This window comes from Miniopterus schreibersii, assembly GCF_964146895.1.
Source record: "Miniopterus schreibersii genome assembly, chromosome: 13".
Taxonomy (NCBI): Eukaryota; Metazoa; Chordata; class Mammalia; order Chiroptera; family Miniopteridae; genus Miniopterus; species Miniopterus schreibersii.
Window position 1 is genome coordinate 28,960,521 of NC_138113.1, and position 15,110 is coordinate 28,975,630.

The following is a 15,110-nucleotide window of genomic DNA, read 5'->3' on the forward strand; positions in this document are numbered from 1 at the left end:
GTTCCACCCTCCTGTCGTTTAACAGAGGTACGTGAAGCCGATTGTGTACGTGAACACTGAGTTAAGAAGGTTTCAGCCCAGCAGCTGTCAGACCTACCGCATAGGCCTAGGACAGCTGCCGGGTGTTGGGTGGCTCTGTGGGGCCATAGCCTGTGCCTTGCATACAGCACATTCAGCCCCACGATAGCCCCGAGAGGTTGAGTAATTTGCCCATGTCCACATCGCCTGAGGATCAGGGTGAGAATGCAGCTCTGGGCTCCTCTCCAAAGCATACATTCCGTGTACTACTTGGCTTTCCCTCTGTATAAGCATTGAACTTACTGATTTTCAGATGATATTTTTTCAGCCCATAATCATCACTCATTGATTCAGTGTTTGAAAAATTTTATCAGTAAAAATGTCATTCAACTGATGGCTTGTTTTAACTTCATGACTAAATCAGTTTGTGTATCGGTGCAGTGCATTATGCAATAAAACAGCTAAAGATAAGGCTTTGAAAGGAAATTACGAATGTGGAAATATCATGCAAACACTAAACAATATTATGATCTGATATCAAGGGGAAATGGAATTTAAGCAAAAGGAACATGAAATATAGGAGGGGAAAAAACATTTTTTTTTCCATTGGGAAGTCTTTATTTAATAAAATGATGCTAGTAAAAGAATAAAAAGTCATAATTTTACTGAAATCTGTGCCTAGGATTTATATATTCTCCCTGACATCTTACTTTCCAAAATTTTCACCTATCTTGTTTGATTTATGTTCACAATATTTCCGAGTTATTCCTTAGCAGGGATTTTTATTTCTGTTCAACAGGTGGGAATTTGAGGCCCACAGAGGTTATGAGACTATTCAGATAAGCAGTAGAGATCCCAAGGCTAGAACTCAGTGCTTTAAAGTCATTGGTGAGATGAGAGCATCGTGAGTTCAGATGAATAGCTGTCCTTAGATTTTTAAAAGATTAGTTTGTTGCACCTGTAATAGAACAGTAATGAGATACCTTCTGACTTCCTTTTTTGAAAAAGGTTTTTGGTTAAATCCTAAACAGGGACTTTATTGTAATATTTTGTAAGTTTTTTTAGTAATGTAGTTTCAACAAATGAAAACTTTCCATTATGAAGATGAGAAATTATTAACAGAGTGTATTTAATTTTCAATGTGTTACATTGATATCTCTTGGTAGTAGGGCCTAAATACATGGTAGATAAAAGATTGATTTTTATGTACCTTTAAATTAAATTATAGGAAATGCTCTCTAACTTTAGGTCATTTTAGGTCCTAGTTTAGACCAGGAGCTGGCTCAGAGTCTGATCCGTCAGGATGGATGAGGCCATGAAAAGAAAATAATTCCAAAGAGTGATCACCATGACTCTTGAGGCCCACATTTTGCAAATGTCAGAATCATCAAGAGATTTTTTTGCTTTAGATGAAATTATAATTTTATTTATATTTTATTGATACCTTTAATAATTTCCTTTCTTATTTACTAGAAAATTAATACCACATTTTCTGGATATAAATTACTTAAGAAACATAATAGCAAATTAAGAACAAAATAATTATTTTAAGCCCCAATATTTTAAAAGCTATGTTAGTTTTGTTCATTAGGAGAGAATAACATTTGATCTCAGTTCTTACATTCTCAATTTTGTTTATATTTTCAAAGAACCATCTTTTAGTCTTTCTCATCTTTTCTATTGTTTTCCTAGTCTCTCTTTCATTTATTTCTGCTCTGGTCTTTATTATTCCCTTCCCTCTATTAACTTTGGGCTTGGTTTGTTCTTCTTTTTCTAGTTTCTTAAGGTATAATGTTAGGTTGCTTGAGATGTGTGCATTTATATCCACAAACTTTCTTTCTTCTTTGAACTGATTTTGCGACATCCCATAAGTTCTGGAGTGTTGTTTCAATTTTTATTTGTCTCAAGATATTTTTTGGTTTCCCTTTTGATTTCTTCTCCAATCCATTGGTTGTTCAAATGTGTTGTTTAATTTCCACATATTTATGCATTTTCCAGCTTTCCTCCTGTTATTGATTAGTAGTTTTATACCATAGTGGTCAGAAAAGATACTTGATATAATTTCTTTCTTCTTGAATTCATTGAGACTGCTTTTGTTCCCTAACATACGATCTATCCTGGAAAATGTTTCACGTGCACTTGAGAAGAATGTGTATTTTACTGCTGTTTTGTATGGAATGTTCTATATGTCTGTTGGATTGTTCGATTTGTGGTGTTCACCCCTCCTGTTTCATTATCGATTCTCTGTCTGGCTGATCTCCCCATTGTTTACAGTGGGGTATTACAGCCCCACTATTATTGTGTTGACGTTTATTTTTTCTTTTAATTCTCTTAGAATGTGCTTTATATATTCAGGTGCTCTGATGTTCGGTGCATGAATATTTACAGTTGTTATATCTTGTAGAATTGATCTCTTTATCATTATATAATGACCTTCTTTGTCTCTTGTAACCATTTTTAGCCTCATGTTCTCAAAAACGTGATTCCTACAATTAAAGATTTCCTGAGAATGTCAGGATACTGTTTTTGAAACCTGAAGAAAAGAGTCTCAATTGAATGTATTTGTTATGCTCTAAGGTTTACAAAGAAGATCTACCTCAGCTAAAGCAACAAAGTAAAGAGAAAAACCATGCAGTGCCCTTCCTCAAACGAGAAAAGGCTCCTGAGGACAGCTTGAAACTCCAGTTCATACACGGGTGGGTGGCCTGTCCCCAGCCTTATGTCACTCGCATAATATTTCTGTTGCACGGTGCTGCTCTAAATGTTAACAAATTTTTCTAGATTGAATTATTACTACAACTATTACTAGTGCAAGGCTGACCAAATAAATCTAAATATAGTACAGACTTTGGTAAAGTTATTAAACAGAAAATTATATTGTAAAAAAATTACTTTAATAAGATAGAATTTTTCAATGAGTTCGGATATATAGTCACATATGCATACTTACAGCATCAAGTCTGTTCCTATTTTTCATTTTTTAATATGTGTAAGCACTGAGAAAGCTTATTCACATAAATAAGTCGGTGAGAATGGAAGCAGTTTTATCATAGCTACGTTACTCAATTCTTTAAGCTCCTCTTGACTTATAGGCCAAAAATATATATTGTGGTTTTGATATATCACCCAAAGTGTCTTTTAATGATCTGATTAAATCTCACTTTAATTTTGGTAAAAGTAAAAAAATTGGAAGTCACTTGACTTGCCAAAGGGCTTCCCGCCCAGCCGCTGGAGTTGTTCCCGTCTGTCATCCGCACTTGTATTGTGAATGGTCCCTCTGCTCTGGCGTCCCTGGAAGGTCTGACGCTCCGGGTTGATACACCACAGTGAGAGCCCAGACGGGCCGGAGGAACGGCCTCCTGAAGGGGGAGGACGCAGCTGGGAAGGGGACGCGGGAGGAAAACCTGCGCCTGGCCGCAGGCGTGTTCTCACCCTGCTCGGTTTCCAGAAACTGCACGTGCTGTCTCTGGGCGCCTGGGAACAGGTTCCGTTAGAACGATCGGTGCCCGTTTTCCCCTCAGAGGCCACCCCGTGCCCTCGCAAGTCCTCGTGCCCCGGACGTGGAGGCCGAGCAGCTGTGAAGACGCCCGGGTTTGTGCCGGGCACGTCCACACGCTAGCTCTGCCCCGCCAGCGCCTGCCCTGTCCCTCCCCGCGTCCCAACGCTGCGCCCTCCGGGCCTGTGCTTCAGTTACAGGGGCTATGACTGTAGGAACAACCTGTTCTACACGCAGGCTGGGGAGGTGGTCTACCACGTGGCCGCGGCCGCCGTGGTGTACAGCCGGCAGCACCACTCGCAGAGGCTGTACCTGGGCCACGACGACGACATCCTCAGCCTCGCCATGCACCCCGCGAAGGACTACGTGGCCACCGGGCAGGTACGCGCCTCTCCCCGAGACGGGGCCTAGCCGGAGGGGGCCCTCATGCTGAGTTAGAAAGTCAAGAGAGACTTGGCAGAAATGACCCTGAGGCGCGGGGGGGGACCACCCAGTGCCTCCTGACACTGCCGGGAAGCCTCTGAGGGATTCGCACCCTGACGTGGATGATCTGTGAACAGGATTAAGGGAAACAAATAATGTAAGTTCTGTGAGTGCATAGTCCTAATTTACTTTCCTCGTCACAGTGCTTAAAATATCCTTGAGGCCAGAGCAGTCTTCTCACTCTTCATGCCTCGGTTTCCTCATGTGGAAAATCAGGGAGTTGGGCCAGATGATTTCTGGGGGTCCTTCTATTCTCCAATTGTGTGTGTTTGATTTCTGAGCAGCACTTGACTCTAAAGAGCAGAATCATTCTGATTTATAAGTAATTAACACACTCATCCCGCTCTTTAAGGTTGGAAGAGATGCTGCCGTTCACGTGTGGGACACGCAGACTCTGAAATGTCTGTCACTGTTGAGGGGACAGCACCAGAGAGGAGTGTGTGCACTTGATTTTTCAGGTGAGCCCACCTTCCGTTGTCCCTTGACGAAGGGGTCTGCATTTACTTGAGATTTTTTTTCTTTTTCTAGCATCCTCCTACTTAGTCAAGGTCTGTTTGTGTCTCAGCTCCCCAGTCTTAGACTGGAAATCAGATATGTTGATACCTCATGAAGAAATGTGGCTCTTAGATCATATGTCCTCTCCTCCTTTCCCCGTCTGCCTCATTTCCTCTCTCCCAAGTCATTACCCTGAGCTCACACTGTGTTCTGCATTTGCTTGAGTGATTTGAAATCCAGAGCAGCTGTTGCTGTTGAAAGACTTAGTTGCAAATATCTGGCAGTGACGCAGACCATCAATTTTAACTCTCCAAATAAGGGGGAGCCCAGCACTTGCAATTTAAACTATAAAGAACTAGAGCGAGGGCTGCAAATTCTCTGCAAATGGCCACTTTACAACATTGGTGTTTTGGAAATAAATTTCATATTGAAAAATAGAACTGAAGCTTCCGTTTTTTCTTTTTTTAATTCCCCCCCGAGGTCATTTTCTCCATCAATTTTTAGAGAGAGTGGAAGGGAGGGAGGGAGGGAGGGGGAGAACGAGAAACAGCAATGTGAGAGAGACACGCTGGTTGGTTGCCTCCCGCACCCGCCTGGACTGGGGTGGGGAACCTGCAACTGAGATATGTGCCCTTGACCGGGAATCGAGCCAGAAGCCCATTGGTCCCAGGGCCGGTGCTCTAACCATTGGGCAAAGCTGGCCAGGGCTGAAGCTTCCATCTTTTTAATTTAAAATTTGGACACAGTACTATAAAAATACTAACTGATGGATATAATTTTCTTTAGGGTGAGACCGTTTCCTTAAACTAGAATTGGGGTCTGAGGGCCTAGCAGAAAATGTGTTTTTATGTAGAAAATTTAATAACCCCAATAGTAGAAATTAGATCAGTAGAAAAAATTCTTAACTTTTCTACAGAAAACTGACTCTATAATTTCTTTCTCCTAAGCTCCACGACATGTTTACAATGTGCAACATGTATAATATTAGCCATTACGTTCTGTGACTGCACAACCCGAGTCTCTCTCATGTGTCCCTCACTCTCTGCCCTCCTGGTTCAAACCCTCACCTCTCTCTTCTGGGCCATGGTAGTTGTGCTGGTCTCTGATTCCATCTGCACTCCCTCCAGTCCATCCCACACACTCCTGGAGTCTTCCAGAAGCACAGGTACTACATGGACTCCCCTTGGTTGTCTGACTCAGGGCTGATCGCTCGGCGGGACATTCATGGCCATCCATGACCTGCTCACCTTCCTTTGCAGTTTCACCCACTACCCCATTCATGCTCCTTTACATCTAGCGAGCTATAGAACTAAACACTCTCTTGTCCTTTTCGGCCTGTGTTCCTTTGCTCATGTGTCCATCCTTTAAGACCGAGCTGAAAGTTTTCTCCCCCATTTTTCCAGGGAGAAATGATGTGTCCCTTCTTCTGCATCCCTTAACCCATTGCTGTCATCGCTCTGTGGTACCTCCTAGAGTCCCTGTGGTGCAGTAGTTGTTTGTGTGGACACCTCCTAGGCCCGTCACAGATAGTGAGCTTCTCGGGCAGCACAGCTCATCTCGTTTGCCACTGCACGTGGAGCGTTGTGCACACAAAAGTGAATGAATGAACAAATAATATTTTGCTTACTGTACTTTTTCTTGATTTTCACTACTACTATTAGAACTTCACATTTTCACCATGTTGGGGTGAAAGTTATCTTTGTTCTCTAACCAGTAACACGGTGCAACTTGTGTGTGTTTGTTTTTGATGACATGCGCATTCTCACATACTGTAAACTACTGTACAAGTCTGAGTTAAATCATTATTACAATTATACTTTCTGTGGTTATTAGATTAGTAAAAATCAAAGCTAAGCAGTTTACACTCTACCCTGGTGGGCATGGGAAGTGGAAAAGGCACAAGTGTCGAGGAAAAGAGAACTACTCGGCATGCTGCGTGCCAGTTGAAAGTCCAGATAACACACCCGATAAACAGTGAATACAAAGTCCTAAACTTCCACAGGTTCGATGGACGTGCAGGTTTACGTTAGGTGTGCCGTGTGTCCTTGACAAAGCAGTAAAATCTAAATGGAAGCCCTCATTTGAGTTCAAATATGGTTCTACTCCAAATATGTAAATGAATTTCTTCTGCATTTTTTTCATGGTTCCCCTCCTCAATGACTCTTTTCCTAACATTAAACTTGCTAGCAGATGCGTATGTGTATACTTAATATAAAGTAATATTAATTATGCTCTAGAAGAGTGGCAAGATACCCATTAAAGTAGCAAAAATAAATACAAATAGTAAAACCTAAATATGTACTAGATTATAAAGAATCTAATATATTCATATTTTTGGCAGCATTGAAAATTAACTCAATAATTCTAGCAAACAATTTGGCACCATATAATAAAAGCTAGAATTCAAAATGACAAGTATGTAGACTATGTGTATTTCATACACATTTCTATGCACCAAATTCAGTAAAAGAAAATTAGAACTCAAAATAGCAACTATTCAGTGATTTCATCTGAAAATGTATGCATGTGTATTAGCATATAAACAGGGTAGCAAGAAATTTAGAATAATATAAATAGAACTTAATAATCATTAGATTTTTTTCCATAGAATTGATTGATCTTTTTAATTTAGAAGAATCAAAAGAACTAGCGCTTGTTACTTAAATTCCTTCCTTTAGAAAAAGGAATTAGAGACATGTTGATGAAAGGCGTTAATGAATTATGAAAGGAGTTAGTAAGCTGGTACCCAGCAACTTGTTCTCTGAATTTCTGAGAGCTCACATCTCTTCTGGGCTTAGTAGTTTTATAGAAGAAAGGTCAAGAAATGAAGTGAACTTGGAAATCTTTCCCTCATGAGGCCGCCCTGCAGGTCATTGCCGGGGTGAGAAACTAGATACTCTGGGAAACGGTTGAGGAGCTGATTTTGTCCCTGCTTCTAATTCTCATCTTGGGCAAATAAAGAAGTCCCTAGATACGAAATATATTCTGCATTAAAATTATAGTTTCCGTTTTAACAATACAGTCTCTATTTTCCCAGGTAACAATCAGTTACCTGGGAAAAGAGCCCATTTATTCAGCAATTGTGTTATTTTTTGATTGTGGAAAATTAGATTCTTGTCTTGGAGTTTAAGGAAACCAGTTTAGAAAGCACTGATATTAAGGACTAGTCAGGAAGAATGTTCACTAGTATCTCTTACATTTAATCTATCACCTTGAGCAGTTACATGCAGATGAATTGCGGGGGTGGTTGACCTTTGTAGTCTCTATGGCGCCCCTGAAGGTGTGAGCTGGGGCCTCTTGGCTTAATTTTATTGCTAGTACTTTATGTAACAATACAACTTCAGTGTTCAGCAGACCCCCGCACCACTTTACAGGCCAAGAAGGGAGACCCAGGGAAAGGTCAAACAGTGGCAGATCCAGGACGAGAACCCAGGTCTCCTGGCTGGGGGGTCAGCGGGGTGGGCAGTCTTGCCTTTTCCCGCCCTGCCCTCCCCCAGGGCGGGTGTGAACTTCTGGCCCGAGTGTCATGCCTGGAGCACTCCATGAGCTCACCTACTTCCCTGCTCCCTCTGCCCAGCAAGTGCCTCCAGCTGCCCCGCCCCCATTCTCCAGTATAACTGAGTGGGCAGAGGGTGTATAGATGCTGCCATGGGGGACGCCCCAACCCCCATGAGAAGAGGCCCCGTCCTGGAACAGCCCTGAGTCACACACTTACCTCAAAAGGAGCAACCATACCTTCCTTTTGAAAACTGATGGAGAAAAGTCCAAATCCCAAGAGAGGAGAGTGGATTCTCCTGTAGGACCACGTGAGCAGGGCCCCGCGTTGGCTGCACCCAGCTGGCGGCCCCATCTGTGTGCCTCAGTGCCCCCCCCCATCTTACAAGTCAGCTCTCCTTGGAGGTGCTGTGGAAACACTCATCGTGCATTTGTCTCTTATTAGAGGAAAAATTGTCCTGGAAGTTCAAAGCAGGGAAATGATGCGAAAACTGGACAAAAAATGAGCAGTTACACGGAAGGGTTTAGATGAATCTGTTCTTGCCGCTGTTCCAAAGCCAACAAAAAGAAGATGTTTTTAATCAAAAACATTTCCTGCAACATAACCCATAACTCTAAATTATGTAAACAGGAAAGATTGTCTCACCTGAGACCCCTTTAACTCTGTGAATTCGTCATGGCCCCCGAGGGAAAGCGGCCGCCTCTGTTTCTGTGCCCGAGGTGAGGAAGGGCTTCCACGTGAACAGGAAGGCGCACGCGAAAGAGAAAGCTTCAGTCGCATGAGTATTTCTCAACCTAAATATCATCCTCATATTTTTTAAAACCTTCATTGAATAAGGCTGATTTCCACAAGGGCACCTCTAAGACTAATGTGATGTCATTGTGTTCAATTCTGGAGGGGAAAAAAAAAAAACCTATGCATTTTTTATGAGCCTCGAATACAGGGACCAACTTGTAATTTGTCTGAATAAAAATTTTCTCTTTCTGATTTGCCCTTTACTGTGGACATAAGTGCCTTAGAATTATTTCTGGACTTTGTCACAAAATATCCGTAATGAATACATACTGCAACTGGAAAGATTTGAAAGAACATTATCTATACTCTAAAAATATGGCTGAAAATAAAGAAACCCCAAACTAACTGGTCAAGGAACAATGGATTTTCAAAGCTAAGGTCAGGCGCTGTGGGTGAGAATGAAAACTGGGAGAACCTGAAAGGTAGCCAAGTTATATTTCCAAACTGTGTGGTGTGCAGAAATAGCCTAGCCCTTCAGAACTCAGGAAAAGTCACTATGCATGGGGATGTAAAGTGCCGCGTAAGAAATACAGTCAATAATGTTGCAATAACTATGTATGGGGCCAAGTGGGTCCTGGAAATACCAGGGGGGCACTTTGTAAAGTGTATGATTGTCTAACCACCTGAAACTAAAACAAAATCATGTGAAACGGAAACTGTAATAGAAACAAATTTTACAGAAAGGAAAAGTCACTATCCTAAGGAAGAGGTGCAGGGTTGAAGCACCTCTGGGTTTGGACTGCTTCTTCCGTTGCTACTCATAGTCACGAAACTCTTCTAGGGGCAGGAAGGTGGTAAAACTGTGAGGACAAGATGGTGGGGACTTGCAGAAATTTTAATTTAAAAAAGCCGCGAAAATCAACTTACCCTGAGGCGTTCTTCAGAAGAGAGAAAACTTTAAAAACTATCATCGTAAGTGTGTGGGTGCTTGTATTCTTAGAAAGAAAGTGTTCGTGTCTTCATCTAATACGCTGTAACCTCGTAGCTTGAAAGGATTAAGGTAACTTTCAGATCCTTGCCTCGTGCTTAGTAGTCGTCGAGGACTGGGGAGGGTGTGGTTTGTCAAACCAGGCTCTTGCTTTCGTTGACTCTCCTTCTTCCTCCAGAAGAGACGCGGACCACTGTTCCCAGGTGGCTGCAGGGGAGGGCCTGTGGCACAGGGAAGGGCGCTCACGGGTTGGGCAGTGGTCAGCCTTTGCAGGAGGGTTGCCAGATTCAGCTAAGAAAAGAACAAGAGGTCTAAGTAAATTTGAATTTCATATAAACACTTTGTTTAGTACAAGTAAGCCCCATGCAGCATAAATATGCAATGTAAATGTAAATATTGTAGGGGACATACACTGAGAAATTATTCCTTGCTTATTTGAAATTCCAGTTTAACTGGGCTTCCCTCATTTTTCCTGGCAACCGAATTTTGCATCTACCCCAGGCCTGCCTTTGAAATGGTGCCAGATGAGACCCTGAGTGGACCGGGGAGAAGCAGTTTACCACATTCTTGTGTGCTTTGCCCTAATGTCATTGGTCCTCTGTAGTCAGAGAAGACACCTGTTCCTGATGCCCAGTGAGCTTGGTTACCTGTCTCCCAGCCTCGTGCACGCACAGCTGACCGAGAGACCTTGTCCTTGAATCCAGCTTTGTGAGGAGGCAGCAAAGGAAAGACTGACTGACCGTACAACTCTCCTGCCTTGCAGGGAAAAAGCAAATTAGCTATTTTTATTTTAAATTTAATTTTCCATATATTTTTTTTAAATTTTAGAAAACAACCTCAATAACCAAAGTATAGTAACCATTGATATTATAAGTAATATTTAATAATAAAGGAAAATGTTCATCATGTAACATGAAAAAAAATTAGGTAATAGTATGTTCAGTATGATCCTGATTTTGTGGTTTTTTGTTTGTTTTTTTTTGTGTGTGTATAGATACAGATATAGATATAGATGATATAGATATAGATATAGATGATATAGATATAGATATAGATATAGATATAGATATAGATATAGATATAGATATAGATATATAGATTCCAGAGAGAGAAGAAGGGAGAGGGAGGGAGAGAGAGAAACATCAATGATGAGAGTCATGGATCGGCTGCCTCCTGTGTGCCCCCTGCTGGGGATCAAGTCCAAAACCTGGGCATGTGCCCTGACCGGGAATCAAATCTCGATCTCCTGGATCATAGGTTGGTGATCAACTGCTGAGCCACACCATCTGGGCCTGATTTTGTTTTTTTTTTAAAGCACGTTTATGTAGACAAAAAAATCAAATATATGCCTAGAACTTTGAATGATTTTAAAATTTCTTCTTTCCATATTTTCTAAATGTCCTATAACAAGTATATAGCAAGTATACGACATTTGAAATAGGGAAACTAAGAAATGAAGAATTTTTTCATTATAAAATCATCTTTTGAAAGAATTTTTGAAGTTAAATTTAGTTCCCAAATGATCTTATCTTGGAGGGTTAAACAGAACCCGGTTTTTTAGAGCTGAAAATAGACTGAGTCACAAAGCCAAATGGCTCTTCCAGTAAATGCCATAGATTTGTCTGTCACAAAATCGACAGGGTTGTCGTGACTTACCTGAGAGACTCCCCCAGCCCTGCGTCTAACACTGGAATGCTGGGTCAGCGACTGCGTTCAGCAACCGGTTACTGTGCCTTAAGATCAACTGTTACTAGTTACGCATTTCATTTAGCGAGGTCCCTTCAGTACATGACACTTCTAGTGTGTTTGAGCCTAATAATATGCTTAAGGTCAATTTCTCATTGGTCTTTATCGGATATAAAATGTTTCTGTTTTTCATTGAAGAAATGAGTCATTTTACGTTTGTGTTGTTTTCCTGCAGCCGATGGAAAATGTCTGGTGTCAGTTGGCTTAGATGATTTTCACAGTATTGTATTTTGGGACTGGAAGAAGGGAGAAAAGATAGCCACGACAAGGTAAGAAGCTGCCGAGGTGGGACGGCATCCTGCTGATGACCCCGCTTCAGTATCGGTCAATAGTTTTCATTTTTTGCTAAGATTTCATCTCCAAACTCAGATGAAATTCTCATAGAAAGCTTAACACCCAAGTGAAAACACATCGCCATATTTCATGGTGCCAAGCTTGACCTAGAGCAGTTAATGTTTGTTTCTGGGAACTGGAAAATTTTGGAATCCTTCCCGAAGAGTTAGTTACTCAGCACTTTGCATTCTCTGTAGCAGAGCTTTTTATGAGCAGCAGAAAAGCGGCTTTTCTCAGGCTTGTGCCTTGCCCCTTGTTTTTCCACCGTCTTAGCATCTGGCGAAGGATTGTCAATGTCACTGGAGTCAGAAGTCCCATTTGTCATGAGGCCGTGGCGTGCGGGAAAGGAGGCCCCAAACTGTGCATCTGCCACTCACCCTCAAAGCAGGCAAATTGTTTCCCTAATCTCCTCATCTTATAAATAGACTCTTCAGGACTGACTGCTGTTTATAGACCACCTGTCCTCCCTGCCCAGCCTCCCTCCCTGCTGAATCAGCCCGATGCCGGGGCATCACTTTCCACTGCCACTAGCATGGGCGCAGCCCTTTGCCAACCACGGTGAGGAGTCAGTGTAGCTGGCAGCCAAGGCCCAGCAGTACAATTTGGTGCCCAAGGCATGTTATCCGTTTACCTCTCTACTAGCTCTTCCCTACATTAACCAACTTACTTCTATTTTGCTATATAAAATCATCTTTAATAGCTTTGAACCCCTTTTTAAATGAATATTTCCCTCCACAATAGTAAGTGGGGGACAGAGGTTTTTTTGACAATTTGATTTAATGAATGAAGATCTATAAATTGCTGGAAATTGAGGGGAGGAGCGGATGGAGCCTTGAGGACTCCAGCTGACTGTCTTGGGAGAAAAAGAGAAGCTTTTCTGATGACTGCTATTGAGATTGGGTTCTTGGCAGCAAGTGGCAGCTCATAAATCTGCCTGCCCACGTGGTTTGTCCCTTGGTCTCTCGTCATACCATTCCTCACTGCTCTGTCACCCCTCTGGTACTCAGATGTAGGTCCCACTCAGAACTCTGCTTTCCTTCTAGAAAAAGAAACTGAATTTTAGTTTAATATTTCCGGTAACATCCCATCTGCATTAGTAGTTAATCTCAGGCAAAGCACATGTCTGCATTCAAAACAAATGCAACTTTCCTGCTAGAAAACCCTCTGCAGCAGTGGGTGGCTCACCAGTTATAAGCCAGAACTATTAATAGAAATGGAAGAAAGCTATATTTATTAATATAAAAAAGTATATACATTTTTTCACTTTGTTTTTCTTACACACACAGTTGTAGGCAACTTCCTTACAAATTTAACAAGTGTCTAAAGGAAAAATTACAGAGGTACCCAATGAATGTTCTTTATTTAAATGTGGATATTAAATATTTACATGCCATCAGTGGTTAGTTTAGAACTTTAACCACAATGGAAACAACATTGCTGTTTTTTGTATACCAAGAAACTGGATGGAAACAAAAAAGTGCTTTCAAACTTTTTTCCCCCCTAACTATCTAAATGTTTGACATTCTATGGACATAAGCAAACAAAACAATGCTCTTTTCTTTTTTTAATATCTGTAATTTTTTTTATATCTGTTCTCAATTTTTATTTTGGTTTTCTCTAGCATCTTCTCTCTAAAATGTATACTCATGATTTAGATCTGTGTGGATTTTCCTCCAACCAAGAGATCTTTGGATGCTTAATGTCCTTTAAGGTGATCTGGTTCATTTCTCCACTTTGTGCTAAGCACATTTTCTCTTCTCTGTTATCTAAGCTTTTTTCTCTCTGTCCTAATTGTTCCTGATACATCCAGTGACATATCACGTTCCTAGTGTTCATGCTTCACTTTTGACTTTCAAAGAAACAAAGAGAAAGTTCAAAAATCAGTTCCTTCTTTCCTGGCTCTCACTGTAGAAGGGCCCACATAATGGATGTGGGGGTGCTCTGATCTGTTCTTTTAACTTTTTAGCATGGTGAGACAGAAGTGGAAGAAACAGCATAATGAACATCCCTGCACCATCACCCAACTGCAACATCCTACTAATGGTACAAATCTCTTCCCCCTCATTTCTTTCTTTTACTTTTAATGCTATAGTATTTTAAAGAAAATTTAAGACACCATGCCCTTTGACCTGTGTATATTTCATTAGGCATTTCTACCTGAAAATACACTTTTAAAAATCACCATTTCGTTATCACAACTAAAGCAACAGTAATTTCTTTCATCTGTTACCAAATTCACAATCAAACATTTCTGATTGTTTCAAAGTTGAGAATTGGTTTATTCAAATCTGCATCCACACTAGGCCCAGGCATTGCATTAGGTTATCTCTTAGGTCTCTTTCAGATTTTTATTTTATAGCAGCCCACCTCCCACCTTTTCATGCCATGAATACGTACATCTGAGGAACTGGTCATTTCACCTATAGAATGTTTCACATTCTAAGCTGGACTGATCTTTGTGGAAGCATTTCAGGCATTCCCTGCATTTCCTATAAATGGTAGTTAGACCTGTAGGCTTGATTAGATTCACATTCAGGTTTTCCCCCCAATAGTTTTATTGATAAGTCAGATATCATGCAATTCACCCATTTAAAGTGTACAATTCAGTGGTTCTCAGCATATTTACAGAGTTGTGCAATCATCACCACTCTCAAATTTCAGAACACTTTCACCACTCCAGAAAGAAGCCCCATACCCATTAGCACTAATCTGTTTTCTGTCTCTATGGATTTTGTATTCTGGGCATTGCATATAAATGGAATCATACAATATGAGGTTCACCTGTGTCATGGCCTATATCAGTACTTCATTCCTTTTTATTGCTGAATAATATTTCATTCTGTGGATCTAACACAGTTTATTTATCCATTCGTCAGATGGTAGATAGTGGGATTGTTTCCACCTTTTGGCTGTAATGCTGCCATGAACATTTGTGTACAAGATTTTGAGTAGACATATGTTTAATTTCTCTTGAGTATATACCTAGAGGTGGAATTGCTGGGTTATTTGGCAACTTTATATTTAACATTTTAAGGTACCACCAAGATATTTTTCAAAGCGGCCACACCATTTTACATTTCCACCAGCAATGAATGAAGGTTCCAATTTCTTCACATACATGCCAACACTTATTATTGTCTGTCATTTTATTATAGCCATTCTAGTGGGTATGAAGTGGTATCTGATTATGCCTTTGATTTTCATTTTCTAATGGCTAATGATGTTGAGCATCTTTTCATGTGCCTACTGGCCATTTGTATATCTTCTTTGTAAAAATGTCTATTTGGATTTGTTGCCCATTTTAATAGGTTCTGTTTTTC

At 40.9% G+C, this 15,110-nt stretch overlaps 1 protein-coding gene across 3 annotated transcripts in view; it reads left to right on the forward strand.

Moving 5' to 3' along the window:
- EML6 (EMAP like 6) overlaps positions 1-15,110 on the forward strand; it is a gene marked incomplete at its 5' end in the record, with an annotated part of 179,068 nt that overhangs the window by 90,328 nt on the left and 73,630 nt on the right. For all 3 annotated transcript variants that reach the window (XM_081156748.1, XM_081156749.1, XM_081156750.1), the window contains 4 exons: positions 2,596-2,714; positions 3,709-3,895; positions 4,350-4,455; positions 11,633-11,726. In XM_081156748.1, coding sequence (XP_081012874.1) covers positions 2,596-2,714; positions 3,709-3,895; positions 4,350-4,455; positions 11,633-11,726 — 506 coding nt within the window. The remainder of the gene's footprint in view (positions 1-2,595; positions 2,715-3,708; positions 3,896-4,349; positions 4,456-11,632; positions 11,727-15,110) is intronic.